Genomic DNA, 27,272 nt, shown 5'->3' with positions numbered 1-27,272 from the left:
TGGCACAAGCTTTTACTTGAATGGCCTTTTCTTCAGTTTAGAATGATCTTCCCCATTTTCTAATTAGAAGAATCCCACCTGTCCTGAGACCCAAGTGGAAAGTCAAGTCTGTAAGGTAGACATAATTCTTCCCTCAAGGAGTTTCACAGGAAACAGGAATACAACCAAGTATTCTCCTAGACTTCCTTCCTAGTATGCACCTATTTTTCATTTCCCTATAATTTACCCACAGGCATCTCACAACTAAGCTTGTCAAAATCTGTTTAATCAGATCCCCTTATACTCCACAGTGCTGAGTTTCTGGGTGTTGGGAGATAGGCTCCATGCTGGGATCTGGGTTGCGTTGCTTTCTTTCATAACCACTAAGCCTGGGACTGAATCCACACCAAGTGCCAATAAGCACTGGCAAGAACCCGTAGGCCTTCACTGAGCAGCTCCACAAAGGAGATCACCTACCGCCGCCCTCTCTCTGGGGCTTCAGCACAAAGTGGCTAGGAGCAGCAAGGGCCTCAGCAATGGCCTGGTCCCCTTCTTCACCCTGATAGGAGGCAGAAAGTAGTCACCAGAATTCAGGCTACAAGTCCTGCTGGTCATGCAAAGTGACATCAGGGGGAAGGACAGAAGGGGAAACAACCATAGATTCCTTTAGGCTAGACACTTCAATCTGGATGTGGCCCTTGACTCCCGTGCAGCACTAGACACCAAACAGGCTTTCAGTACTGCAGCAATGGCCTGGAAACTGACTACAGATATCCCCCAATTCTCTCTACTCCTCAGTCATTCCCTCTGCTTTCCATCCTTACCACCACTGCTGAGGGAGTTTGCAATGGATTTTAGCCTCAGCCCCCCACCCCCCCACCCTCCACCCCGCCCCAGGTTTTAACTCCTGCTGTGGTAGTTTAAATATGCTTGGTCCAGGGAGTGTCACTACTAGAAGGTGTGGCCTTGTTGGAGGAAGTATGTCACTGGTGGGCTTTGAGACTCTCCTAGCTGCCTATGAACCAGTCTTCTCCGGGCTGCCTTGAATCAAGACATAGAACTCGCAGCTCCTTCTCCAGCACCATGCCTGTCTGGACACTGCCATGCTCTCGCCTTGATGATAATAGACTGAACACCTAAACCTGTAAGCCAGCTCCAATTAAATGTTTTCCTTTATAAGAGTTGCCTTGGTCATGGTGTCTGTTCACGACAGTAAAACCCTAAGACACCTGCCCTCAGGTTCAGGGGTCCTCCAGAGCACCAAGGGTGTGAGCCATATGCCAACCCTAGTGCCAGCTGTGCTACACCCCACCCACAACACATTTGTGCCCAGGTTGTGTGGTAGGAAAAACACTACATACCATGTCCAATGAATAGAGGCCAGCAAAAGTGGCATGGAGGCGGGCCACAGCCTCAGGCTGGCCCGGGAGCAGCACTTCCAGCAGGCCCACCCTGCTCAGTTCCTGTTGCACCTTCTTAGTCCCAGCCAGCTGTGTGGCAATGTCCGGGCACTTGGCAGCACATGATCTCTCTAGCAGCAGGCGAGCTTCCCAGTTCTACAGATGCAATAAGACCACAGAGCCTTTAGTGATTAGGTGCCAGACACTGTGCCTTTTAATCTTCAAGCTGCTTATCCTTACAACATCTCAGTCTGCAGGATGCTAGCCTTTAGGGAATTTGTGGTCTAGCAAACAAATGCAAGTTCATAATTAAATGGCAAATCACTACAAGGAAATGTCTTTACGGAGGAGGAATAGGGTCTCAGTATGTTGCTCTGTCTGGCCTGAAACTTGCTATGTAGACCAGGCTGGCCTCAGACTCACAGAGATCCATCCATAGCTGTCTCCTGAGTGCTGGGATCACGACATCCAAAAGAAAAGACATTTTGTGAGGGTAAGGAAAAACCAATGAGCTCCTCTTGCCTCTCCTTTTCCCTCCCCTCCTCCCCCACCTCTCTTTCCCTCCCTCCCTCTCTCCTCCAACCACCCTCTCTTTTGAGACCAAGCCTCACTTGGTAGCTAGGCTTGCCTGTAACTCCCTAGATAGCCTAGGCCATCCTCCTGCCTCAGCCTTCAGAGCACTAGACTTGTCATTTCTTAACAGGATCTGGTTATGGAACAAAGAGTGTTCTAGAATTTGCAATCTTCCTGCCTCAGCCTCCTGCACGCTGGGATTATAAACATGTGCGCCACACCCGACTGGATGAGGTTTAAAGGGTGTGAGATACTCGATTATAAGCTGAGCTTTTCACTGTGCTCCAAAGAAAATCCTACACATAAACATCTAGTTAACCATATACTCTTCAGCCTTTTATCAAATAAGGTCCACTCCTCAGCATTCCTGTAAGACAGAGTTCCCCAGTTTTCCTGTCTCATGCCGAGGCTTCCAGCTACTCCCCTAACTCCTGCATTCTAGCCATACAAGACTGTAATTACTTACATTTCATTCCTTCTCACAGGTCTTTGATTTACTGTTTTCTCTGCCTTTTGACTTTTCCTGTGGATAGCTACAGCCTTCTCCTCTAGTCTTGGTTCAGTCTTCTCCTGACCAGTGTGGGTTCCTCCACAACCCTCTATCTGTTCATCCTGTTCTTTCAGTCAAAGCCAATTACCTCTCAACTAGAGATGTTTGCCTCAGGCCGAGTATAGCATTCCACATTTATAATGCTAATACGCAGATGGCTGAGGCCGAAGTTACAGCAGTAACCCGTCAGAGTTACAACAGTGAGTTTCAGCATGCCTGGGCTATAGAGTAAGCCCAAACAAGTTTATATGTCTCAATAAACATAACAAAGCCAAAACTCAAAAAATAATTTTTCTGTTTTTCTTTCTGATGTTCATCTCTCGGCCCAGGCTGGTGTTCACCATAAGAACCAGACCCTTGGATTTGCCTTGTTTTCTGTTGTTATCCCCACAGAAATGCAGTTTCCAACACTTCCTAGGTACTCAGTACCTGTTATTCTTGCTCAGTGAAGTGAAATTTGAGTAATATCCTGACAATGGGCCGTCTGACAGGTGAAAGTCACTGGAGAATGGGCCCTAGGCAGGCAGGATCTTAGGAACAAAGGCCTGCAGGTGGCTAATCACAGGTTGAATAGCCTGATTGTTTTAGGAGCTTAGGACACAAGAGACAGGGAAGTCAGCGGATTATGCCCCCAGCTCTGGTCTCCATTCTCAGGCACTGGGGAGAAAGTTGTCCTTGACTTGGTCATGGACACCTGTCCACAGCTGGATCAAGGCTAAGGCCCAACACGCAAGCCCCGCCTTCACCCAGTGCTGTCCACGGCAACAGTTTGACTTGATCTTCACCAGTCATCTGTCAACTGCTGTCATGGAGGCCCAGAACACAAGACGAGAAAGATGTCTTATAGAAGCAGAAAAATCAAAACTCCAGCACAAGAAGAGTCGTCTGTGACAAGTCACAGAGCTGTAGCTGTGCCCATGGGCCTAGTGCCAGCACATGAGCTGCTCTCTCTATACAGCACTTCCTGTCCTTCATTAGCTCACCCTCTCCTCTTACGAGTTGATATTAAACTGTCCTCTGCTTCCCTGTCCTGAAACTTGGATCCAGTCCATTTTCCCAATGGATAATTTCCCTCTTCTCTAGTTAGCAAGTTTCCAGCACTAACCACATCTCCAAAGGACTTTCACTAGAGCTGTGCCCTACAGAGCTCAACCCCAACGGACCCTAAGTGAACTTATAAATCTTACAGGGGCCCCTTCATTTTCAGAAGCTGAGACCCAGGAGAGGCTGGGTAGGTTATCAAGGCCATGAGTCAGCTCACCATCCAGGGTATTTCCTTGCTTCTTTTGTTAGGCACTTTTAAAAGAGATTTATTGTGATTGTGTGTGCATTAGTGTTATTCTGCATGCATGTATGTATACTGTGTGTGTGTGTGTGTGTGTGTGTGTGTGCCTGGCACCTGTGGAGGCCAGAAGAGGGCAGTGATCTCCTAGAACCGGAATTACAGATGGTTATAAACTGCCGTGTGGGTTGGGAACCAAACCTGGGTCCTCTATAAGAGCAGTAAGTATTCTTAACTGCTGAGCCTCTCTCCAGCCCTTCCTTCCTTCTTTCCTTCCTTCCTTTCTTTTTTAAGTCCATGAAAGTCGGGCTTTTTTGGCCTTTCTTCCATGGTACAGGCATTAACTTCAGGAGAGAAGAACGGCATATTCCGGCATATTCAGAATACACCAGCCTGAGAGTCAGAAATCCTCGGAAATTCTTGAGAGAGTTTAGACAAGCCTCTGCATGGCTCCAAACCTTAGTTTCCTCATCCATGTAATGGGAATAATTATACGTCTCACATGATAGCTGTAAGAGTTAAATAAAATGTGTGGAAAATAATTTTCGAAACTACACAGTAGTTAGCAGGATGAGGTAATATTGATTGCCGTGAATATAGATGAGAACATGGTCAAGCAAACAAAACCGTTCTGCTTCAGAGAAGGGAGAGGCACAGAGAGTGAAATGGTAAGAGAAGCCTTGAACTTGAAGGCTGAGGTAGGAGACTGCCACTCACTGAGCTACATTGAGTTTCTGGTCAGCCTTGAAGGAAGTCCTTGTTCCTCCCTCCCCCAACCCCAAAAGCCACAGAAAAGAACAAACAAAAGTAGGTGGGTGGGTGGCCTGGAACCAGCTTGCATCAGCTAGTGAGAGCTGGCTGTACCTATCTCTTCCCACATCTCTGGTCAAGGTGGTTAAACTGAGTAGCTCAACTTCATACTATGGAAGTTAGCAATGGTATACCCTGGGGCTCTTCCTCTTAAAAAGATATTTGTTAAAATCTGCCAGTATACCTCCAGAAAATGTATAAATGGCTAGATCTTATAAAATGAAAGGTTTAAAAAAAATTAAAAGGCCCAAAGGAAGAAGAAAGGTGTTTCCAGCAGCAGCCAGCAGCAGTCCCGGGAGAGAGAAGGAACTCATGGGTGTGACGCCTGAGCTGGGTTTCTGTGGAGCTCCAGCTCCCTGGAGGCACAGAATGGTCTGACAGAAAATACCAACCTGTGGGTTATACTGACTGGGCATGTAGCCATCTCGGAAGTAAACCACAGCAACTTCCTGGTTATCCCTGGAACATAAGATAGAAGGAAAAAAAAGCTTCTGAGTAAATTATCGCTGACGTGTTTGGTGGTGCAGTCGATTTCAGGATACACCCAAAGCACACGTGGCAGTCCACAGAGTAAGCCTGGACGGAGGTTCTCTAAAACCAGTGACAACAGAAACCCACTACTTCTATTAAAATCAGAGGTGTGCATCGCACGGTGCTTTAGAATATTCTGGATCTAAAGTTATTTTACGAAGGCAGTCAGGAAACAAGGTTAACATACAACACTAAAAACACATGTATCCAAAAATGTGAGTGAAAGACTCATATTGCCCTGATTAGCAAAACAGAATGGCACTTAGAGTTTCTACTGCATAAGGAGCAGAGACCAGACTAAGATTTCATAAACTGTTGGTGGTGGGGATGTGCAAAACCTTGGCTCTAAGATAACTTCTTCCCTCGCCCTTGGCCTATTTCCTAGTATCTAGTTTATCTAAAAAGTAAGCTAGCTACTTGGTTTTGTGGTGATAGCATGTTTGGAAATATCTTAAGTGAGATTGGGAAAGTCTGAGACAGTTCCTCATCTATCCCAGGCTGACCCTGATCTCACTTTGTACCTGAGAATGACCCAGAACCCCCGATCTTCCTGCCTCCATCTCCCGAGCGCTAGGATTACAAACATGTGCCATCACACCTGGCTACAGTCTTCTGTTTTTAGATAGGGTCTCATTATGTAGCTTTCTATATACCTGGAAATTTCTGGAACCTGGAGCCAGGCTGAACTAGAACTCCGAGATCTGCCTGCCTTTGTCACTGGAGTGTTGAGACTGAAGGCCTGTGCCACCACGTGGAGCCCTGGCTATGTCTAACTATGTAAGCTAGAGTTCAACCCAAGTATGTGGTACTAAAGCTATAGAGTAATGGCCCACAGGAAAGACAATAGGGCCTGTCTCAGAAGACAAGTCCAGGCTGTAGTGCAGAATGGCCCCCAGATGGGTGAGGATGAGCCTGCCTCCCTGCCTGCCCAGCCCAATTGCTCAGGCCTGTTTTGACTCACCACAACGGTAAGCAAGGAAACTTTTAGAACCTCAGGGTTCTCTATGAAAAACGAAGGCTATCTTTAAGGATGCTGTTCTTATCCAGAAGATCAACAACTCTGACAGATCCCTTTAGAAGCGTTCCTAAAATTTCCTCGGAGGATGAGATATTTCAAAAATTAAGAGAAAAGAAAAGAAGCTATTATATTCCCAAAGGAAAAGTTCTTTAGTGATAGGAGGTGTCAAGAGAGGTTCTTAATCGAGCTGTCTAGTGGCGCCTTTGGGATGCTTACATAAACAGCCTTCGGTTTGGGTCTAGAGAAGCCCTTTCAGAGACATCTTCAAATTTTCCTCGGATTACGTGGATCTTCCTGGGAAAGAAGGGTGAGAATCAGAGGTAATAGACGTGCGTTCTGAATGGTCCTCTTACCAGGGCCATCTGAGGGTCTCCTCCTTCCCTTACCTGTCTAACAGCTCGTTCTCTATGGCACGCTGGTCAAATATGTTCCTTTCCTTCTCTTGAGCAATCAGTAGCACCACCGCACTGCGGAAAGAGCATAAGTGAGCCAGGGCTGCTGTGGAGCTATCCTTCCTGCTGCTCCCTTTAGAGACAGCGAGAAGATGGCCTCTCAAGTCGTCCTGCTGATGCAGACTCTAATCTCAGCACGTGGGGTTCTGGGCAAGGGCCAGAAGATCATGAATCTGAGGCCAATCCTACAGAAAGGAGGGACTGAGGAGATGGTTCAGTCAATAAAAGAGCTTGCCATGCAAGCCTAAGGACCAGAGTCCAAGCTCTAGAATACACTCAAAAAAAAAAAAAAAAAAAAAAAAAAGCCAGCTTTGGCTGCATGTCTGTCATCCCGTCACTGGGGAGGCAGAGTCAGGAGGATCCTTGGAGCTTGCTGGCCAGCCAGTCTAGCCAAATTAGTGAGCTCCAAGTTCAATGAGAGACTGTCTCAAAAACAAATGGAAAGAGATTGAAAAAGACACTAGATGTTGAGTTGGCCTCCACATACATGTACACACCAGACAGACAGACAGAATATACCTTCCCTTCAAGAACAGATGCTGTCTCAAGTTAGGATTGCTTGAGGCAACAATACATTTTTTAAAAGATGTATTTATTTAGTTATTTAATGTATATAGGAACATTGTAGCTGTCTTCAGACACACCAGAAGAGGGCATCAGATCCCATTACAGATGGTTGTGAACCACCATGTGGTTGCTGGGAATTGAACTCAGGACCTCTGGAAGAGCAGTCAGTGCTCTAACCACTGAGCCATCCCTCCAGCCCCAACAATACATTTCTTGACAATGGAAAATGTGGTGAAGAAAGGAGGCATCGGGATGCTGTAATGACATCAAAATTTAAAACCATCTAACCATACCCACTTTCTTTTCCTCTAGAAGATAACTGGGCAATGGGTGATGGTGCACTCTTTGATCCCAGAACTCAGGTGAAGACTGGAGAATTGGGCATTTAAGACTGGCCTGGGCTACATGAGACCCTGTCTTAAAACAAGCACCAGAAAACATAACACCATGATTCAAAAAGCTGTCTGGAGAATAAGCACAGAGGAATGTTTTGTAAGTCAACCACAGTATTGTCAGGTGCTAATAATGACTCCACAACCAGGCTGTAAAGGACATGATCTGAGAGTGGAGCTCTTACATGAAAAACAAAGGAGCCAAAAGAACTCCACAGAGGCTACTACAAACAAGTGTCTCTTGGGACCTCAGCAGCTCTGTAATGTCCACTGGGACACATTTGGTCTCACGGTAGTAATGGGATCGCTAAGAATTGTTGGGCCTGTTTCTCTCGTCCAATAGTTTCTTAAAGAAGCTGGAGCTTTTACACTCAAGAAAAAGCTTATGCCAATTAAGATATGTTCCATGTTTTAAACACAAGCCCTTTCCTCCCTCCCCAACTAGAAATTATAAGGCAGTGTTTTACAGTGCCAAATTCCCCTTTCTGCTATAGCTGCTGTTTTGTGCTGGTGGGTTCTTGCAAGATCATCTGCAAGTCCAGACTCTGGCTTAGCATGCTATATATTTCTCACCTCTTTATCAGCCTCTTCTTTCTCTGCTTTTTCCAACCTTAGCTGAAACTCTTGTCTAAACCGTGTTCGCCTGACTTCTATCTACTGGACTGAATTACTCTTCCAAGCTTGCTTCAAGTCAAGAGGATAGATAACGACATTTAAACTGAAAACTGACTTTAAACTATTTCTATGAGACAAAGTGGAAGTAGTTTCTTATACGCCATCTTGTCTTGAGAGACCTAAGAGCCAAAGGTTTTGCTCGTCACTTTGTACCCTGAACCCCTCTGCTGAGGGGGCAGGGTGACACCTGGCCCAGGATGGCTCACCTCCAAGAAGAGGCAACAGAGGAAGCCTGGGTGCTGCAGGTTAAGATGGAACTGTGCACCCTGGCTCATTAAGTCAGCCTTTCTTCTTGCCAGACAGTGGGAGCCAGATTCAAGGACACACCTTCTACCCCCACTGCCTTCAGTTCTGAGAAATTTGGACTGTACAGGACTCGGAAAGTTGTTGATTGAGAAAGGTGAACTAGAAATAGCATGCTGGCTGGGAGAGAGGACCCAACATTCTTAGTCCTGACTCTGCCAGGGTCTGGTAGTGTGTCCTTGAGCAGGTCAGTCAACTTCTTACCCTGAGCCAATTGAGACTCATCTATGATTGTCCCATCCTTTCAATGTCAATAACCAACCTTAGTCTGCTCATTCTAACTACAGGCCCTGTTTACTGTTGTTGTCTTAAAGATTTTTTTTTATGTGTACATGGTTTTGTGGCTGTATGCCGTGTGTATGTAGGTGCCCCCAGAGCTAGAGAGGGCATCTGATTTCCTGGAGGTAAGAAATACAGGTAGTTGTAAATGACCCATTGTGGGTCCTGGCAAACTCGGGTCTTCTGAAAGGTCAAAAAGCACTCCTACTCCCTGAGCATCTCGCCAGCTCCAGACTGTTTAAAAGCATTTGTCTAAACTGAAATCATAATTTTATAGACAGTAAGTTGAACTGTGGTCCTTTGCATGAGCAACAAACTCTTTTAACTGCTAAATGAATCCTCCAACCTTGCTGAAGTCATGATTTTATAATCAGGACTGGTGGTACAGAATTCCACTCTTGGGAGGCTAAAGCAGAGGGACTGTCACAAATTCAAGGCCAATGTAGGCTATATAACAAGACCCTGTCTCCAAACAGCAAACAAGACTGGAATGTAGTGAGAGACAGAGCACATAAGACCCTAGATTTGACCCTCACATGACAAAAAGGGTTTTAAAAAAGCAAACAAAATTATAATTTAATTCTCAGATTTTAATTTTTTTTTCTGGATTGTTTTCTTTCTTTCTCTTTCTTTCTTTCTTTTGAGACAGAGTCTTGCTGTGTATTCCAGAAATTATATCCACTACATAGCTCAAAGCTCAGACTGGCCTTGAATTTAAGGCCATCCTCCTGTCTCAGCTTCCTGAGTACTAAAATTACAGGTGTGTTTTTTATTTTTGAGGATCTTGATCTGTAGCCTTGGCTGTCCTGGAACTGGCTATGTTGACCAGGCTGGCCTTGCATGTGTAGAGACTTACCTGCCTCTGCCTCCTGAGTACTGAGATTAAAGGTGTGTATTGCAACGCCCAGCTCAAGAAAACGATCTCAGAGAGAAGACCCACTAAGGTCATGTGCTTGCTCAGCAGAAGAGCCTTACCACTCTCATAGTGGGTAATGCCATTCCCTGCTCAGAGGCCACAGAGCCCGACACCACCAGTGGCCTGACTCTGGACACACAAATGTTCCCTCCCTACATTACTGTTGGCCTGGCAGGTCCTGGCAGGAGGATCCTTCTGCAGGGTTTTCATCTGCAGTTTCTCAGGTGACCCATCCCCCCAACTCCATTTTCTTAAAATGGAACCTGGTGGAGAATTCTACTTGACATTGTTTGTCCTGCTTGTAAATGCTCAGAATTTGAGGCTTCTGGAAACTTAGTGGGGCACAATTATATATAAACACTAAGTTCTACCACCAGCTCACCATCACCGTACCTCTCTGAACCCCGGCTCCTCTATCTGTAAAGCAGGGAGAGAAATGGCACTGCCTCTGCACAAATGTTCTGAGACCCTGCATGGAAACCACTCAGTGCTCACTAGAGTATAACTCAGTCCCATGCGGACACTGAACAGCTGCTAGCCGTGGCCTCTCAACCATCTGGAGTCACTTAGCATCTTCACACATCTGGAACATGGTTGAGAAGTAGGAAGAAAGCAAAAAGAACACTTCTAAGCAGTCAAAATGGACACCATAAAATTCCTAGATCAAAGAGGTCCTTACACCCTTCACACACAATTACAACAGCCAGGATCCCTGATTCTTCCCCACCCCCACCCCGAACTGCAGCGGAATGGAAGGCAAAGGAGCAGAAACAGAGGACTCCTATTTCACTGACAGCAGTAAAATGTAAAAGACGTTTAAGAAGCCAACTGGGAACATTACAGAGTCATGGATGGGACTCAATGCCAGCGGACCAGGCGCTTTCTAGATGTAGGTGTGGCACCAGAGTGCTTCAGCAAGATGCAGTCACTGTCCATCATCATGATGGTCTCCAAGCAACAAGGAGACAGTAACTTACAGTCAACATCTCTTATTTTAGAAGAAAACCCAAAACTCCACTAAAATATGTTTGGCATTTAAAGGCGTGTGTTTCTATTTAGAAATACCCCTTCACCCCCTAACGACTCTAGCAGAGGGGCTGCTGTCACGGCTGACACAATGGCAGGGCACTGCTGCCACCTCCCAGTCTTACTTGGCTGAGCCATAGAGCTCCCAGGCTTTGGCGATCCCCAGGGCCAGTCCCTTGCTGGGGTTGTTGGACAGGATCTTGGAAGCTTCTTTGGTTTTATTCAGGACATTAAGAACATGTCTGTTGGAAGAGAGATGGCTGCTCAGTAACTGGACGGACCAGAATACCTTTGACCTCTCAGATACATATAGGAACAAAACCCAGCCAAGGGCTTGAAAGCACTTTATTGCCCTTCCTGGAGGATCCACAGCTAGAATATGTGTACTCCCAGGAGTCCGAAGACCCTGTGAGGCCATTCCACCCCAACTCAGTTTTTAAGGGAGTCAGACCCCTTACCTTGGGCCTCCAGGTGTTATATGGAATCCATATGGAATCACAGTGACCTGAGCAACCCTGATGGCTAGGAAACTACTACCATGGCCCAGCCCTCAGAAGCTTCTCAACCCCCCTCTGCTTTGAATTCAGGACCTTCCTATCTGAGGCCCCTCAAGGTATCATCTTCTGTGCCTGAAGCATTTATCTGCACAGTGAGGGGCAGGGCTGATACGCCATGAGGACGCCTCTTTCTCTGATATATAAATGATCTGATCTGAAGCAGAAAACGACTTTGGGGAGAAAATGGAGAGGTGAAGAACACATGACTCGTGGCTCGGGAAGGTACAGTCGTCACAGTAAGAGATCTCTGGCTTAGCCAGTGACTATTGGCCCATTGAGCTCTTCCCCACAAATGTGGTCCATACTGCCCTAGGAACCTACCGGTGCACAGCTGGAGTCCGCGAGGCCAGGCCCCCAAAGCTGGCAGAGATGGTGTTGATCTCAATCTGCTTCAGGGCTTTGGAACCATCTGCGCTGCACTGGAACATGTAATCTGAGCGATTGAGGCCCAGGAACACAGTCTGTGGAGAGAACCGAAGGCTGAGGACACTGGCCATGGGCTCACTCTGGGGTCAAGTCATATCGTACTATATAGAGCTAAGGAGAACTCAGAAGGATCATTCTGTCATCCCAGAACTGGTCATGTGCAGGCCCAGTAGTGACTGGTCAGAGGTAGATTCCTATGAGATCAAGACTGAGGCCAATTCTTCTAGTAGAAACAAAACAAAAATCCACCAGCAATAAAAAAGACAAGTGCCAGACAAAGGCGGGACTAGTACTGGTTACCTGGGCAATGCCCTCTTTCAGGACTTGCTTGTAGATCTCAAAGAGACGGGCAGTATAGTCATCCTTTTTGATGGTGCTAGAGGAGGAAAGAGAACATTTTCTAAGATATGTGAGACCCTACAAGTCAAGGAGTCCCACTCCTGGGTCCTTTCTGGGTTTTGAATACCCATTCCAACCTAGGAGAAAATAGTGCCTAACAATGTACCCTTGAGCCAGATAAACTGCAAACCCAAGCTCTGTCACCGCTGTTAGGCAACCTCAGGGAATCTTATTACCTTTCTACCTTAATTTGTTCAACTGAAGAAGAAAATAACGATGCTTACAACATAGGCTTATAGTGAAAAGTAAAGAACAGTATGTTTTTAAAAAATTCCTGAGTGAGGTAACTCAGACCCAAAAGGACATGCATGGTATATACTCACTGATAAGAGGATATTAGCCAAAAAGTAAAGAATACCCAGGATACAACCTACAGACCGTAAGAGGTGTAACAAGCAGAAATGCACAAGTGAGGAGGTTTCAATCCCACTTAGAAGGAAATAATCACAGGAGGCGGGGGGAAGGAGGGACCTGGGTGAGAGAGAGAAGGTGAAGGGGAAAGGGGAACAGGATTAGATATGGAGGTGGGGATATGAGAAAAGCCCAGAGGGCCAGCAGAATGAATGGAAGTATGTAGCCTCAGGAGGTGCAGGGTTGGGGGGGAACCCTCTAGAAAGTACCAGACACCTGGGAGGTAAGAGACTCAGAATTCAATGGGGGTCGGGGGCAAAATGCCCAACATTGGAGAAGGGAACTAGAAGAGTCCACCTCCAGCAGATAGACAGGGCCTCAAGTGGAGGGATGGGGTTACCAACCCACAGTCAAAATTTCAGACCTAGAATTGTTCCTGTCTAAAAGAACTGCAGGGACGAAGATGGAAAAGAGACTGAAGGAAAGGCGGTCCAGTGACCAGCCCAACCTGGGATCCACCTCATGGGGGACACCAAGGCCTGACACTACTATGCTATGGTGTGCTTACAGACAGGAGGCTGGGCATGACTGCCCTCTGAGAGTCTCTACCAGCCACTGACAGAAGCAGATACTTACACCCAACCATTGGACCGAAGTCAGGGACCACTATGGTTGAATTAGGGAAAGGATGGACGAAGCTGAAAGGGAGAGTGACCCCCACAGTCTCAACTAACCCAGACCCCAGGGAGTTCTCAGAGACTGAGCCACCAATCAGGAGCATACATGGGCTGGTCCGATGCCCCTGGCACATATGTAGCAGAGGTCTGCCTGGTCTGGCCTCAGTGGGAAAAGATGTGCTTAATCCTTGAAAGACTTGAGGCCCTAGGGAAGGGAGAGGGCTGATGGGGGAAGCACCCTCTCAGAGGCAAGGAGGAGGAGGAGGAATGGGATGAGGAACTGTGGGAGGGGAACCGGGGGCAGACAATGATGAGAATATAAATAAATATAATAATTTTTTTAAAAAAGTATTCATTCATCTTGAATACTGATGGCTGAGAAGTTTTCTAGCTGACCTAAAGTCAACATTTCATAGTACTCTGGTTACCGTGCAGATATGTCCCCACCTCCTCCATGACAGTACCAGGGCAGTTTGCTGTGCGCCTGCAGGTTTTTCAGGCCCAAAGCACATATCCTGGTTTACTTACTTAGGTGACCCTCGTATGAGTTTCTGTGGAGAAACGTTCGCTGTCCAGGTCAGAGCCCCTTTTCTAGGAGCTCTCACAGCACCGTGAACGCCCCCTTTACAGAGCTGACTGAAGATGCAACTTTCACTTTATTATAAGACAGCTAACGTCATCTCTTCTGTTCGGCTAGAGACAAACGATGGTGAGCCAGATCTAAGTGAGCCCGTCCTCTCGCCCAGGGAGCTGCTGTGGATGGCAACACGTGCTAAGAGCTCACCCAGTTTTCTGGAACCTTAGCAAGAAGCACCGCAAGGAAGAGTCTGGAAGTCATTAACACAACATTTGATGCGTCTCAAGATTCAGGCCGACGTGGTGCTTCAGCCCATGCCAGGCTTACGGGCTTATCTGGTTACAGGAGGCGTGTGCTGGAGCAGTGTGGAGTTGGCAAGGAGTTTGCCTTGAAGCCTCTCTGTCCCTAGCCAGCCCTCTCTGGAGGCTGAGCGCTTTCACTGGGGCCTTTCTTAGCCCACGGTAAGGTGAAGAATCCCCAGCTAGGCTTTAGCCTCCTTTTGACACATTTTTGCTTCGTTGAAGAGGTGACACCTTTCACCCCAGGTTCTAGGCCTTTGTTTTATTTTATGCGCATGAATGTCTTACCTGTATGTATTTAAGTATATTCCATAAAAGATTTGGTGCCTAAGGAGGCCAGAAGCGGGTGTTGGATCCCTAGAACCACCATGTTGGTGCTGGGAACTGAACCCTGGTCCTCTGCTACGGGGCAAGTGCTTTTTACTCACTGAGCCACCTCGCCCAGCCCCCCCAACCCCCGATCTCAGTCAACCTCAGTTTCCAGATGAAGAAACTGAGGCTCAGAGAAGGAGGAGGGCTTTTCTTTTGCCTCCCAGACAAAAAAGCAGCAGAGCCAGGATTAGAAGGCAGTTCTCCTCACTCCTTTTCTACTTTTTATGTCCTCTGAGGAGCAACTGCTTCCCATTCCACTAGGACAACTAACACAGCAACAACTCACGGCTCCCCAGCCTTCCCATCCCAGGCTTTTAGCATCCCTGGCCTCCAAGACCTCAGCTCTCAGTACCTAGACAGTGTCTGCTCCAGGAAGGCTGAGTTCTGGCTGACAGCATCCACCAGTATGTTGAAATCCATCTGCACAGCATAGGCCTGCTCCAGCAGAGCACTGGGTACTGGTGAGGGGAAGAGCGTGAATGGGGCGAACGTCACCACCTGATCAACGAGAGAGTGGGGCAGAGATAGAACAGCTGTGAATGGGTATCCTGCTGAAAAGTCAGGCCCACAGGCACTAAGCACACAACTGCAGGGTAGCGGTCACTTCCCGAAGGGAAGAGATGAGAAAAAAGCAAGAAAGGGTACAATGGCGGTTTCCAGGTTCTGTGACAATACTACAGGATTTTCTTTAAATGAGAGGCACACACACACACACACACACACACACACACACACACACAAAAACCTCCCACAAGAATTATTAGGTGCTTACTGCTTGCAAATCATTGTACTGAATACTTCAGACAGGTTCATCATTAAATTCTGTGAGGAAGGTGCTACTGGTTATTCAAACTTAGCAAAGGGCTTGAGTTAGAAGTTAATAGGTCTAAAATATATTCAGGTGCTGGTATTTGGATTTGAACCAGGATGGTGACTAAACCACTCTAACACACTCAAACCACATGCTGGCCATATAACTGCACTCCCCTCCTGTTCCTAACTGACTAATGTCAAAGTCTGTCCCCATGTCAGGAGCTCACACAGAGGCCCCTGGCCTTCTAGTTGGGGTAAAGGGAAAAGGCTCCTGGTAGGGAGCTAAAATGAACTGTGGCTCTCCAACTAGAAGCCAGGAGTGTCATGCCCTTGTCTTTGTGTACTCTGTCCTTGTCCTGGTGACTCCGGTTAACAGGCTGGCATTTAGTTGCATGCTGGGTTCTTTGGACTTTGACACAGTCATGAAATCCAAGTATCATTTAGGACGGCTATTCTAAAAGGGAGATATGCCTCTTGGGATGTCCAACAACAAACGAACTGGAACTTGGCAGATAAAAATAGACCCTGTTACTTGAATTATTTACCCTCTTGGTTAATATCAGTTTGCCATTATGGTAGAATGGGTTTATGGTGGTAGAACTTTCTCTTTATTTTTGTTTTTGTTGTTGCTGTTGGTTTTTTTGAGGCAGAGTTTCTCTGTGTATGTAGCCCTAGCTGTCATAGAACTCGACTCTGTAGACCAGGCCAGCCTTGAACCCAGATTCACTTCCTGTCTCTGAGTGCTGAGATTAAAGGTGTGCACCACCACTGCCATCTTAGAACTCTTATTAATATACTTAAAAAAATTTCCTTAAGCTGTGTACTCTTGCCCCCTTCTCTCTTTCTCTGTCTCTCCCCTATCCTCTCCCCTCCCCCATGGTGACCTCCCTTGGTCCTTGGGGCCAGTGAATTTAGCCCACCCAAGAGCAGCTTCTCAATAAACCTGCCTTTTATATAATCTTTTAAAAAATTACCTTGAACTAGATATTATAAATAATCATACACATTTCAAAAGAGCTCTAAATAGCTCTTAGGTGTGGTGGCACATGCCTTTAATCCCCAAACTTGAAGCAGAGAAAAGCAGATCTCTATGAGTTCAAGACCTACAAAGTGAGATCCAGTATCGTCAGGGATATGTAGAGAGACCCTGTCTCAAAAAAATAAATAAATAAACAAATCAAAATCAGAGAGTTAAGGTACATGGTGAGAAGTGTGTCTCAATTTGGCCTGAGTCACCTAGTCCTCTCCCCAAGACAAATGGAACACACACACACACACACACACACACACACACACACACGTGCACTGCTAAATATAATGATAACATATATGTTCACAAATATATGATCTCCTTTTTACACATATAGAAAGAGCCTGTCTCCAAAACAAAACAAAACACAGGATCAGAATTATTGCAGATCATGTAAAAGGTGACCAGCACCCAAAGTGCAGGGCTTTAGGACGTGGAAAACTGCCTCTCTCAAGTCTCACCCAATCTAAAAAATTCTCAGAGTTTTTTCCCCAAGGCTTCTGTGTGTCCTGACCCCAGAGCTCATTATGCCTACTTGAATTTAGGAAGAATAGCACACACCTGTCTTCTGCTGCCCACAGGCTGAGACACACAGCTCTCGCTTCCTAGAGAAGACAATAGCACACATATGACAACAACGCTCTGCTTTGTCACCAGGGGAACAACAGGAACAGTGAGATGGAGGAGAAACAACTACCAGGCGATCTGATATTTGTTTGAAGACAGGGTCTCACATAGAGCAGGTGGCCTCGCTGTAGGCTAGAGTGAGCTTGAGCCTCTTTTAAAAAAAAAAACTATATTGTGTGTGTGTGTGTGTGTGTGTGTGTGTGTGTTTGTGCACAAGTGTGTTCTATAGCATGTATATAAAGTTCAAAGAACAGTTTCTGGGAGTCTTTCCTTCTACCACTAGGCTATGGAATCAAACTCAGCTTCTAAAGCTCAGTGGCAGGTGCCTTTACCCACTGAGCCATCTAGTGGTTCAGGCTTGAACTGCTTCCCTGATGCCACCACCCAGAATTACAGGCGTGTGCTACCACACCTTCCCAGTTTGATTTGTATAGGTAAGCTGGGTAACTTTCTGTTGTTGTTGTTATGTAATTTGCATATGTGTATGGTGTATAGACTTGTTAGTATGGGTGAGTGCATGCATATTGAGGGTTAGGTCTTTCCCTGGATTGATCACCTTTATGTTTTGAGACAAGGTCTCTCAGTAAACCTGAAACTCAAAGATTTGACAGGCTGGCTAACCAGTGAAATCTGGGGTTACAGGTGCCCACTGCTGTGCCAAGGATGAATTCTGGGGTCTGAACTCAGGTTCTCATGCTTGGTCAGCAGGTACTTCAAGAAATGATCCATCTCCCCATACCCTACTGCTTTAGTGTTGGCTTTGACTTTTTAAGGCTGGCATGGGGATGGAGAGATGGCTCAGTAGTCAAGAGCACCAGTTGCTCTTGCAGAGGACCTCAGTTCAACTCCCAACACACCTACATGGCAGCCCCCAAGCACCTGTAACTACACTTCCAGAGGACCTGAAGCCTCTTCGGGCATTTGTAGCTAGTGCACATACATACACTTGAGCACACACATAAACACATAAAATAAATATTTCAAAATAAAAATGCTGCTAATTTTTTTCTTGAAAAAAGAAAGAAGACAACACTAGCAAAATTTAGAAGATGTCTTGCCTCTGAAGGGAAGGGTGGCTGGAGGAAGGAGCCTTACTCTACACTGGATGTGCTTTTGGACAATGCACCTAGCTCCTGTGACATCTGTTCAAAATGAACTCACTGTCTAATGTTGCAGGTGCCAAACCTTCAGCCCTCGTGTGGTCAGTTTGCTGCCCTGATCTACAGGCTGAAGGTCACAGTCCCCTCTACCCAGAATCAAAAGCTTGGCTGTCTGACCTCACCTGACTACACCCATTGGCCAGCTCTGCCTTTCAGCTGTATTCTTAGAACATTTTTGCCCTCTCTCTACTTTGGGGTGTCCCCCATTTGTCTTTTAAGCTCTAGTTTGACTATCATTCCCCGTTTTACCTCTACTCAAAATGAATCACTACTTCTAGTGGGCATCCCGAAACACAGTAGGGTAGGAATTATACAGACATGCCTTAGGAACCTAACTCCATAGGATTAGAGTCGGGCTCTGCCAATCTTCCCACGACCTTGGTGACCTCAGTCAGCAGTGATTTCTCTGTTGTGGTGAAGGTTAAATGAGTCAGCAATTCCAAAGTGATCAGAGTAACACCGAACACACAGTGAATGGTCAATAAATGACAGTTAATGCTACACTGCACACTGCCTGCACCTCAGTGTCCAGTGACATTCCTAAACTGTATTCTCTGCGACATTCTCCAACTAAACCCGTGCTCCAAAGGTGAGACCTCTGACTGACCACTTAGTCTTCCATGTCAAGGTGGTCCTGGCATAGAGCAGGGCATGGATTAGAACAAAATCACAGATTCAGGGTAGGAGGGGCAGAGAAAAGAGGGAAGGATAGAAAAGGGAAAAAAATGAGTGAAGAAGGAAGTGGGGTTGAAAATTGAAAGAAGGAAGCAAAATACAGAAAAGCTGATCTAGTGCCTTTGAACACAAAGAGGGAGAAAGGGCTGGGGAGGTATACAAGATAGAAAGCCCAGCTACTCAGAAGACTGAGACAGGGGAGCAGAGGGCTTGAGCCCTGTCTCAAAACAAACAAAAAATCAGCAGAGAAAATATGAATGTATTATCTGGTTGAAAAATAAACAGATTAAGTGTGACTGAGCCCAGGAGAAGGAGTTTAGATACACAGAGAAACCCTGTCTCAAAAAAAGCCAAAGTGTGTGTGTATGAGTATGTACGTGTGCATGTGTATGTGTGCATGTGTGTGTGTGCATGTGTGTGTGTGCATGTGTATTTGTGCATGTGTGTGTGCATGTGTGTGTGCACGTGTGTGTGCTCGCACACACATGTGTATTTGATGTACCAATGAGTGTTTAATCTTTGTATCATAAAGCAGCATATTAAGTGTTACCATTAGGGAAAGTAAGCCTAAGAGCAAGTAGAATAAGCAACTAAATGAGAACTGAAAATTGGCCTTTTCTTTCTTTTCTTCCTCAGATTTATTTATGTGAGTACTATTGCTCTCTTCAGACACACCAGAAGAGGGCATCAGATCTCATTACAGGTGGGTGATGGGAATTAAACTCAGAACCTCTGGAAGAGCAGTTGGTGCTTGTAACTACTGAACCATCTCTCCAGCCCCTGGCCTTTACTTTTCAACATTTAATTTGTTATCCTTGGCAATTAAAAAAAAAAAGCATCAGCCACCAGAAACAATGACTTAACCAAATTCTTAAGAAAATGGCTGCATCTAGAGAAGATCATCCTGAGTGAGATAACCCAGTCACAAAAGAACAGACATAATATGCAGTCACTGATAGTGGGATGCTAACCCCAGAGGCTTGCACTCCCCCAGAAACAACTCACAGACTGTATGAAGTCCAAGAAATAAAGAAAACAAAAAAATATACATATATTTACAAAACAAGAAGACTTTGACTATTTCCATGTTGCATTTTGTTTTGCATGTACTTTACGCTTATTGTAACTATTAGGTTTTCAATGCATACTGTCAAGCCCTTGAAAAAAATCAAGTACTGACTAAAAAAATATATTCACATGGTTTTATGTAAAAATTATTTCAATGTCTGAAAAAACAGTACTGACAAAAATGTATAATTTTAAGCAAAAAATGTTTAAAATCTGTACATTTATCTTTGTTTTGTAAAATAAAGTCGTTTAAAAAAAAAGCATTAGACAAATAAAGCTAGCTCTCACATAAGGTTAATTCCTTAAATAGATTGTTGCTAAACAAAACTTAAAACACATGACAGAATAATCTGTATGATTCAACTTGGATTGTTTTTGTTGTGGTGGTGGTGGTTTTTCAAGCCCTGGCTGTCCTGGAACTCATTCTGTAAACTGGGCTGGACTTAAACTCAGAGATCCACCTGCTTCTGCCTTCTGAGTGCCAGGACTAAAGGTTTGTGCCACCATGCCTGACTCAGCTTGGATTTGAAATTACAGACGTGTGTGTGTGTGTGTGTGTGTGTGTGTGTGAGAGAGAGAGAGAGAGAGAGAGAGAGAGAGAGAGAGAGAGAGAGAGAGAGAGAGAGTTATCACAAGCCAAGCTAGGCCTGGTGATGCATGCTTAGAAGGAAAAAAAAAAAAAAAAGGAGGAGCACCATGAGTTCAAGGCCCTCTTGGTCTACACAGTGAATTTTAGGCTAGCTAGGGCTCCATGCTAAGGCGGTTTCCAAAACAAACAAAAACGCAATTGCAGAGAAAACATGGTGATTCATGATTCAGGGTGCTTGATATATATGGGTTCCCTGGACAGAGTGCTTCCTGGGATTTATCTCCTACATAGTCAATGATGTGATCTTACTGCATCTACACACTGGAAAAGTACATCTTACAGAAATGAAGCAGGTGCCTAAATTATACTTCAAACCCCGGACTTAGTGTGATTACTACAGCACGCTGCTTTCTGCTTTTAGAATCACACTTTTAGAAATCAATTTTAGTTACTGAATAAATCAAAGGTAAGAGACAGTCTTGGACCCAAAGGTGCCGTCCCCATCATGGAAGGGTGGGCTCGGAGGAGCATGATGAAGCTTACCTCAGAGGAGCTGGGGCTCTGTGCAGACCTCAGCAACACACCCTCAGCCAGGGCCCGGTCGATGGCCTGCTGTGCCAGCCCTTCCAGCTGCTTTTCATCCTGCAAGATGCTTCCCCAGCTGGTGGCCATGCCAACCTGTGACAGACAAGAGGACCTGGTGACAGAAGGCCTGCATGCGATCCAGTAGCCACTGAAATGTGGTTACTTCCAACACCGTGAGACCAGTTACCATGAATGGGCCACTGTGGGAGGGAGCAAACTGCTTCCACTTCCTCTGTGTGCATACCCCAGGTGACAAAGTTCTCTTTGTCCTTTCCATGGCTATTTGTTCTCTTTGGATTCTCCAAACAGCAACAGCCTTACTCTCACAGTGAGGAGACAAGGGTTCAGAGAAGTATCATGACTTGCCCTAGACAATGGTGTTTAAGTCCAGGACTCTGGGCTTCCCGTCTAAAACTATTAGAATGGGGAAAAAAGGCACTAAAGCCATATGTGACTGGAACAAGTAACTTCCCTCCCAGAACTGCAAAGTTCCTACCTGCGAAATAAATGGAAAGGGATAATTTAGATGTTTCCAAACCTGGCTTAATATTCTGGGTGTTTGGGGAAAAAAATACATATTATTGAATCCCACTCCAGAGATTATGATTGAAGGAGCTCAATGGGTAGAAAGGGTTTGAAACTACATTTTAAAATGTTTCCTAGAATGAAAACCATTAGAGTAGATTGTTGATTTCCCTTCTTTAAGTTTTTAATTACACTTATTTTGTGTGTATGTGAGTGTGTTGCCATGGAATGTCTGGTAGAGGTCAGAGGATAACTTGCAAATCAGTTCTTGCTTTCCGCTATGTGGATCTCTGGGATCAAACTGAGATAATCAGTCATGGTGGCAAAAGCATCTTTACTTAATGAGTCACCTCTCTTGGCTCTAATTTCCTTTCTTATTCCAACAACCTACCACAGCAAATCTTAAACAAATTACAAAGTGGGTAGGGGGGAAACTGTATGGTATACCATGAATTGCAGATAAGGTCAGTTTTAATTTCTTCCTCATACTAACCAGAAGCCCCACCCCCCCACCCCAGTTTTTCTAGACAGGTTTTTTGTTTTTGCTTTTGTTTTGTTTTTGTACAGTCTTGGCTGTCCTGGAACTCACTCTGTAAAGCAGGCTGGCCTCAAACTCAGAGATATGTCTGCCTGGTGGTGTTTTATTTGCATGTAAGCCTGTATACCCAAAGAGTGCATTGAATTCCTAGTTATGATCCTCCATGTGGTTGCTGGGAATTGACCTCAGGACATCTGGAAAAGCAGCCAGTGCTCTTAACTGTTAAGCCATCTCTGCAGCCTCCACCAGGAGCCAATTTACTATCATAAAACAATTACATTTTTGTGTAGATCTTTATCACCATAGTATAAAAGGGGCAGAAAATATTTTTAAGAACTCACATTATAGCCTGGAGTGGTGGTATATACCGAGCACTTGGGAGGCTGAGAAGGATAGATCTCTGTGAGTTTGAGGCTAGCCTAGTGAGTTTCAGGACAACCTGGGCTGCACAGAGAAGCCTTGTCTCAAAAACAAAACAAAACAAACAAACAAACAAACAAAACAACAAAAAAGAAAGAAAAAGAACACCCCCCCCCAAAAAAAAAACAAAGAGGATGGAAGGAAGGATGGAAACACGTTATCAAGGTAGAAATGCCTAAAACCCAATGCCCAGCCCAAGGTAAAGGAGCCATTTCAATTGTGGCCAGAGACACTGAGAGGCACAGCAAGTCTCATTCTGCTAATTGTTCCCTTGGCATCAGGTTCAGGGTTCAGAGGATCTTGATTTTAAAAAATCTGGAAACCTCTGCTCCCTGTTTTTGTTTTACCCTGCTGTCATTTAATTCTAAGTAACCAATATGGCTGCCCAACTCAGTTGTCTTTGGGAAGAGAGTTAGACCGTGATAGATAACCTCCATCACTTTCAGCCTGTTTTCTCCCCACGAATGAGTTGGGCTTAGATAATTTATCCAAGTCTGCCAGCCTCAGCACAACGCTTTGACAGAAAGAGCATGTGATCTGAAGGCAGTCTGGACAAGCGCCCTGCTGTGTGAGAATGGGAGACAGCAGTCATAGTAAAGAACAAGACTCTGGAGTCAGACAGACCTGGGTTGAGTCTGTAACCCTGACTTCCCTTGTAAGTAAGACCACTGCATTAAATGAGAAAAATCAGTCAGGTTTCTCGGCATGTTCAGAGCTTTTAGTTTTCTGTTCCCATGGTGAAAGACCGGAATCTTCATAACTATGGAGGGTTCTTCTTAGGCATGGTGTAACACTGTCTATGATTTCAGCAGAAATAGGAGCATTTCTGCAAGTTCAAAGCTAGCCTAAGCTCCACACTGAGTGCCAGGCCAGCCAGGGCTACATAGCACGGTACTGTCTCAAACAATAGTTCGGCTAAGACGTTTTATTACTTCTTTTTCCAGTCGGGATCTTGCTGTGTCACTCAGCCTGGCCTCCAACTCAGCAATCCTCCACTCTCCGCCTCCCAAGCAAGCAGCTCACAGGCACGAGCCACCACACCCAGCTCAACAGTTGACTAATTAAGCTCTCTGTTCTGAAGCCCGTGGGGCATGGTGCTGGCTGCACTGAGGACTCCCTGGCTGAGTGCCCTTCAATGGTGGGCATGCAAGCAGAAAGACACCTAGCAGTGTGACTCGGGCTCACTCATGACAACTCACTCCTCCAAGAAGGAACGCGGCCTTTCCAATACCTTCCAAGAGCAGCTTCCTCAATGATCTGGGGACATTCCACCAGGCCTCACCTCTTAAGGGTCCCCCCACTACCCAAAACCACCACACTGGGGACCAAGCCCAATACACAAACCCATAGCTGAGGGCTATGCATAGGAACTTGCTCTGGTTGCACTCAGTTAACAAGCAGCGGGAGACTTGCTAGATGTTATGTGGAAACTTGGTCACAGGCCCAGAATAAGAACCCATAGCTTCAGCATTAGAGCAACTGGACCTCCAATCATTCCCCATTTCTCCACACTGAATTCCACAGCTGTCTGTCCATGGGTTTTTGCTTGACTGACAGAGGACTGCTAATGGCTAAGTACCAGCAACCCAGAGAAAGAGAACACACTAAAACTAATTGCTACGAATGGACATGGTGCCACAGGTCTGTAAGCCCAGCACTCGGGAGGTGGAGGCAGGAGAACCACGAGTTTGAGGCTAGCCTGGGCTACACAGCAAGACTCTGTATCGGCTGAGGCGATGGCTCTGTTGGTAAAGTGCTAGCCACACAAGCATGACAAGTCGATCTTCAGTACCCATAAAAGATGACCACAGTAGTGGGGTACTCTTCTGAAATCCCAGTGCTGGGGAGATCACGACAGCTGTACGTCTGGAGCTCGCTGGTTCGTGAATGTGAGTAAGCTCCGTGTTCAGGAAAGAAAGCCCTGCCTTTAAAAAATAATAAGGTAGAGGGCTAGGGAGGGGGCTCAGCAGGTAAAGAGCTCAGGTCCCCAGAATGCACATAAATCCTGGGCAGGGAGGGAGTAGGCTATAATCCCATAACTTGAGGTGCAGAGATAGTGTAGAATAATCGAGGAAGACACCTGAAGCTCAGGGCCTACATGTATGTGCACATGCAAATGCACCCTCACATACAAACACTGATAGGCACATCTGTGTAACGCATGCACCTGCAAAACAGAATGTGTGGCCATCCACATGCTCAAATGCTAACTGGGCCTCTTGTTTTTCTTTCTACAGATAACTGTTGGCTGGTGACACTTCAGTCTGTATTTACACAACAGGTACTTTCCTGGTTTTAAACTAGAACATTCACCTGCTCCCTGGGATGCTCCTCTCACCTTGGCTTTCAAACCTCCCAAGCATTTTTCTCTTGTATCCCCTCTCTTCCAGTCCTGTGGATTCTGCTATGCAGTGCTTTGAATTCCCCCATTCCCCCACGTCTGCCTCTACTGATCTCGCCTGTGCACTGGCCAACCCACTCCTCTTCCTGGGCCCTTTCGGAGTAGTAAAGGCATCTTAAACTGGCTCAGACACACCAGCTTCTCTCCTACTTTCAGATCTTGGCTGATGTCCCTTTCCTCGTGGCTTAAAGGCTCCCCCACTGAGCTACGTCCCCAGACTGTCCCCGAAACTCCTGATAGAGTATTGGAAGCCATCGCTGGATCTCCCAGTCCAGGTTTGTACCTCTACCATAAAAACAGTATTTGCTTTGATACTTCTCTCCTAGTACTAGAACCCAGTAGTTCTAAACAAGGCTAAATAAGCAAGTGATGAATGAATCACGAAAAACTTTAAACGCCCACACAGAAATCCGGTTGGACTTTAATCCCATGGGCGAGGCGAGTACGGGCTCAGGACCTGGGGCTCCAACACAGTCGCCCATCCCGGCTGGTCCCCAAGATGGGCCCCATTCACTCCCCATCCCTGGACAAAGTTTAGTCCTGATCTCTCCCAGTTTTTGATGGCGGCTTGTCTATTTTCCCTAGAACTCTGGCTCTGACAGTGTCCGAGATGGAAGCCAGCGATCTAAAAATCTAGGTTCAGCAAGCCTAGCTCAAACCCCTCACTGGACACAAGTTTCCCGGTGCTCGCCCCGGTCCCAGTCACCGCATCTGCCCGCCCGCCGCGTTCCAATCCCTCTCAGACCCCTCCCTCACCGCTCTCCTCCCAAGGAAACTTGACCCTCGCCAGCCGCCGTCGCCAAGCCCCGACTTACTTGTTCGTTGTCCAGCTGCTCGCCAAGCTCAAACTCCTCACGCCGCTTACCCAGGCTCGGGGGGCGGGGCTTCTGTGCGACCCAGTGCGCCTGCGCAAACCGCCCGGCAGGACTTAAAGAGGAGGATGGGGAAGGAGCCCCGCGTCTATGGAACTGGACGGCGGCCGGGAAGGGGCATTACATGAGAAGCGGCCTGGGCTTTAAGGGATTGGTCAGTACTCTAAGGGCGAGGCCTTGGGTGTGGCTACGGCAGCGGAATGCTACCTGTTAACTTAGTTCTCAGAGAGTCAGAGCTAGTGACATTCTGTGAAATGGCCACACTCAAAGGCAGCAGAGGACATCAGATCCCCTAGGAACAGAACCCGGGTCCTCTGCAAGAGCACAATTTCTCCTAGCCGCCCTCACTTCAGCTCCGTGGGGCTGTTTTTTAAATATATAAGCTCATGATCCTCTTCCTGCTATACAGACCCCTCATCCTCGGGCAACCTACAGTCATTTAACTTTCTTCTCCCCACTGTGAGAGGTTGACTCAAAATCTGAGGTACCTGATAAAAATGTTCCTTTCTGATAATAATTTCCCTTCAATGAATGGGATGTATCTGATCAAACCCTAGGGGATTGTGACTAAAATACTAAACTCCTAGTTGATCTGGTGTAAATAAAAGGTGGATTCTAGAGTGTCGGACATGCTGTTAAGAGCTGGCAGTAGATTTAGCACAGAAAAGACACTGGCAAAGCAGGGAGTATATTGGCATATACCTTTAATTCCAGCCCTTGGGAGGCAGAGGCAGGAGGACCTCAGTGAGTTCTAGACCAGCCTGGTTTACACAGCCAGTTCCAGGCCAGTCACAGTTAGTTAGACTTTATCTCAAAACCAAAACAAAAATGAAATTATAACTGAAAAAAAAAAAAAGCACCAACCCAGAGCTCTGCAGGTCCCTCTCTTCTAAGATGGACCAGCAATGATTATGGTGATTATGAGTGACTTTTGGGGAGGACCCCAGATGTTAACAGCCCTTTGGTTGGGTTTCTTCACATTGTGGCAGGTGAAAGGGCTTCATTTCCATTTTGTAGAGGTGGCTGAGAGGTTACCTAATGTATCCAAAGTGACATGTTGTATAATAAGAGGGGGAATGAAGGGCCTGCCACTCTGGCAAGGCCTGGCCCTTCCCACCCCTCTCCTTGGATGATTTACTTTTTTTTTTTTAAGATTTATTTATTTTATATATATGAGTACACTGTCATTGTCTTCAGACACACCAGAAGATGGCATCAGATCTCATTACAGATGGTGTGAGCCACCATGTGGTTGCTGGGAATTGAACTCGGGACCTCTGGAAGAGCAGTCAGTACTCTTAACCACTGAGCCAACTCTCCAGCCCCAGATAACTCCTAAATCCTGGCAGAACTGGCTCCTTGTCATTCAGATGTCCACTGCCCCGTCAGTCTGTCACGTGAACGGTTTCTCTTCAGACCAGGAATTAGTGCCTGGAATCGCTTCTCTTAGTCCTTCCCGACTCTTGGACGTGGATTCTGCCACCACAGCCAGCCCCTGCCTTGTTTGCTCCCACCAAAAGGTCTGGGGCAGGAAAAGATGAAGAAGCAACTTCAACAA

At 46.2% G+C, this 27,272-nt stretch overlaps 1 protein-coding gene across 2 annotated transcripts in view; it reads right to left on the bottom strand.

Moving 5' to 3' along the window:
* GSS (glutathione synthetase) overlaps window positions 1–25,706 on the bottom strand; it is a 28,850-nt gene extending 3,144 nt beyond the window's left edge. Inside the window, exons 1-11 of one of the 2 annotated variants that reach the window (XM_080925039.1) lie at window positions 25,658–25,706; window positions 20,917–21,051; window positions 14,764–14,909; window positions 12,037–12,112; window positions 11,632–11,771; window positions 10,879–10,995; window positions 6,530–6,610; window positions 6,360–6,437; window positions 4,987–5,053; window positions 1,341–1,535; window positions 457–538 (exon numbers count right to left, since the gene is read on the bottom strand). In XM_080925039.1, coding sequence (XP_080781165.1) covers window positions 457–538; window positions 1,341–1,535; window positions 4,987–5,053; window positions 6,360–6,437; window positions 6,530–6,610; window positions 10,879–10,995; window positions 11,632–11,771; window positions 12,037–12,112; window positions 14,764–14,909; window positions 20,917–21,045 — 1,111 coding nt within the window. In that variant the 5' untranslated portion in view covers window positions 21,046–21,051; window positions 25,658–25,706. Of the gene's footprint in view, window positions 1–456; window positions 539–1,340; window positions 1,536–4,986; window positions 5,054–6,359; window positions 6,438–6,529; window positions 6,611–10,878; window positions 10,996–11,631; window positions 11,772–12,036; window positions 12,113–14,763; window positions 14,910–16,815; window positions 16,845–20,916; window positions 21,052–25,657 lie in introns of those variants that run through there. The other variant, XM_080925040.1, reaches the window with a different exon arrangement.
* Window positions 25,707–27,272: the final 1,566 nt, after the last annotated feature.

This window comes from Micromys minutus, assembly GCF_963924665.1.
Source record: "Micromys minutus genome assembly, chromosome: 11".
Taxonomy (NCBI): Eukaryota; Metazoa; Chordata; class Mammalia; order Rodentia; family Muridae; genus Micromys; species Micromys minutus.
Note: the sequence above shows the minus strand (reverse complement) of the source record. Positions and strands in the feature narration are given on the sequence as shown.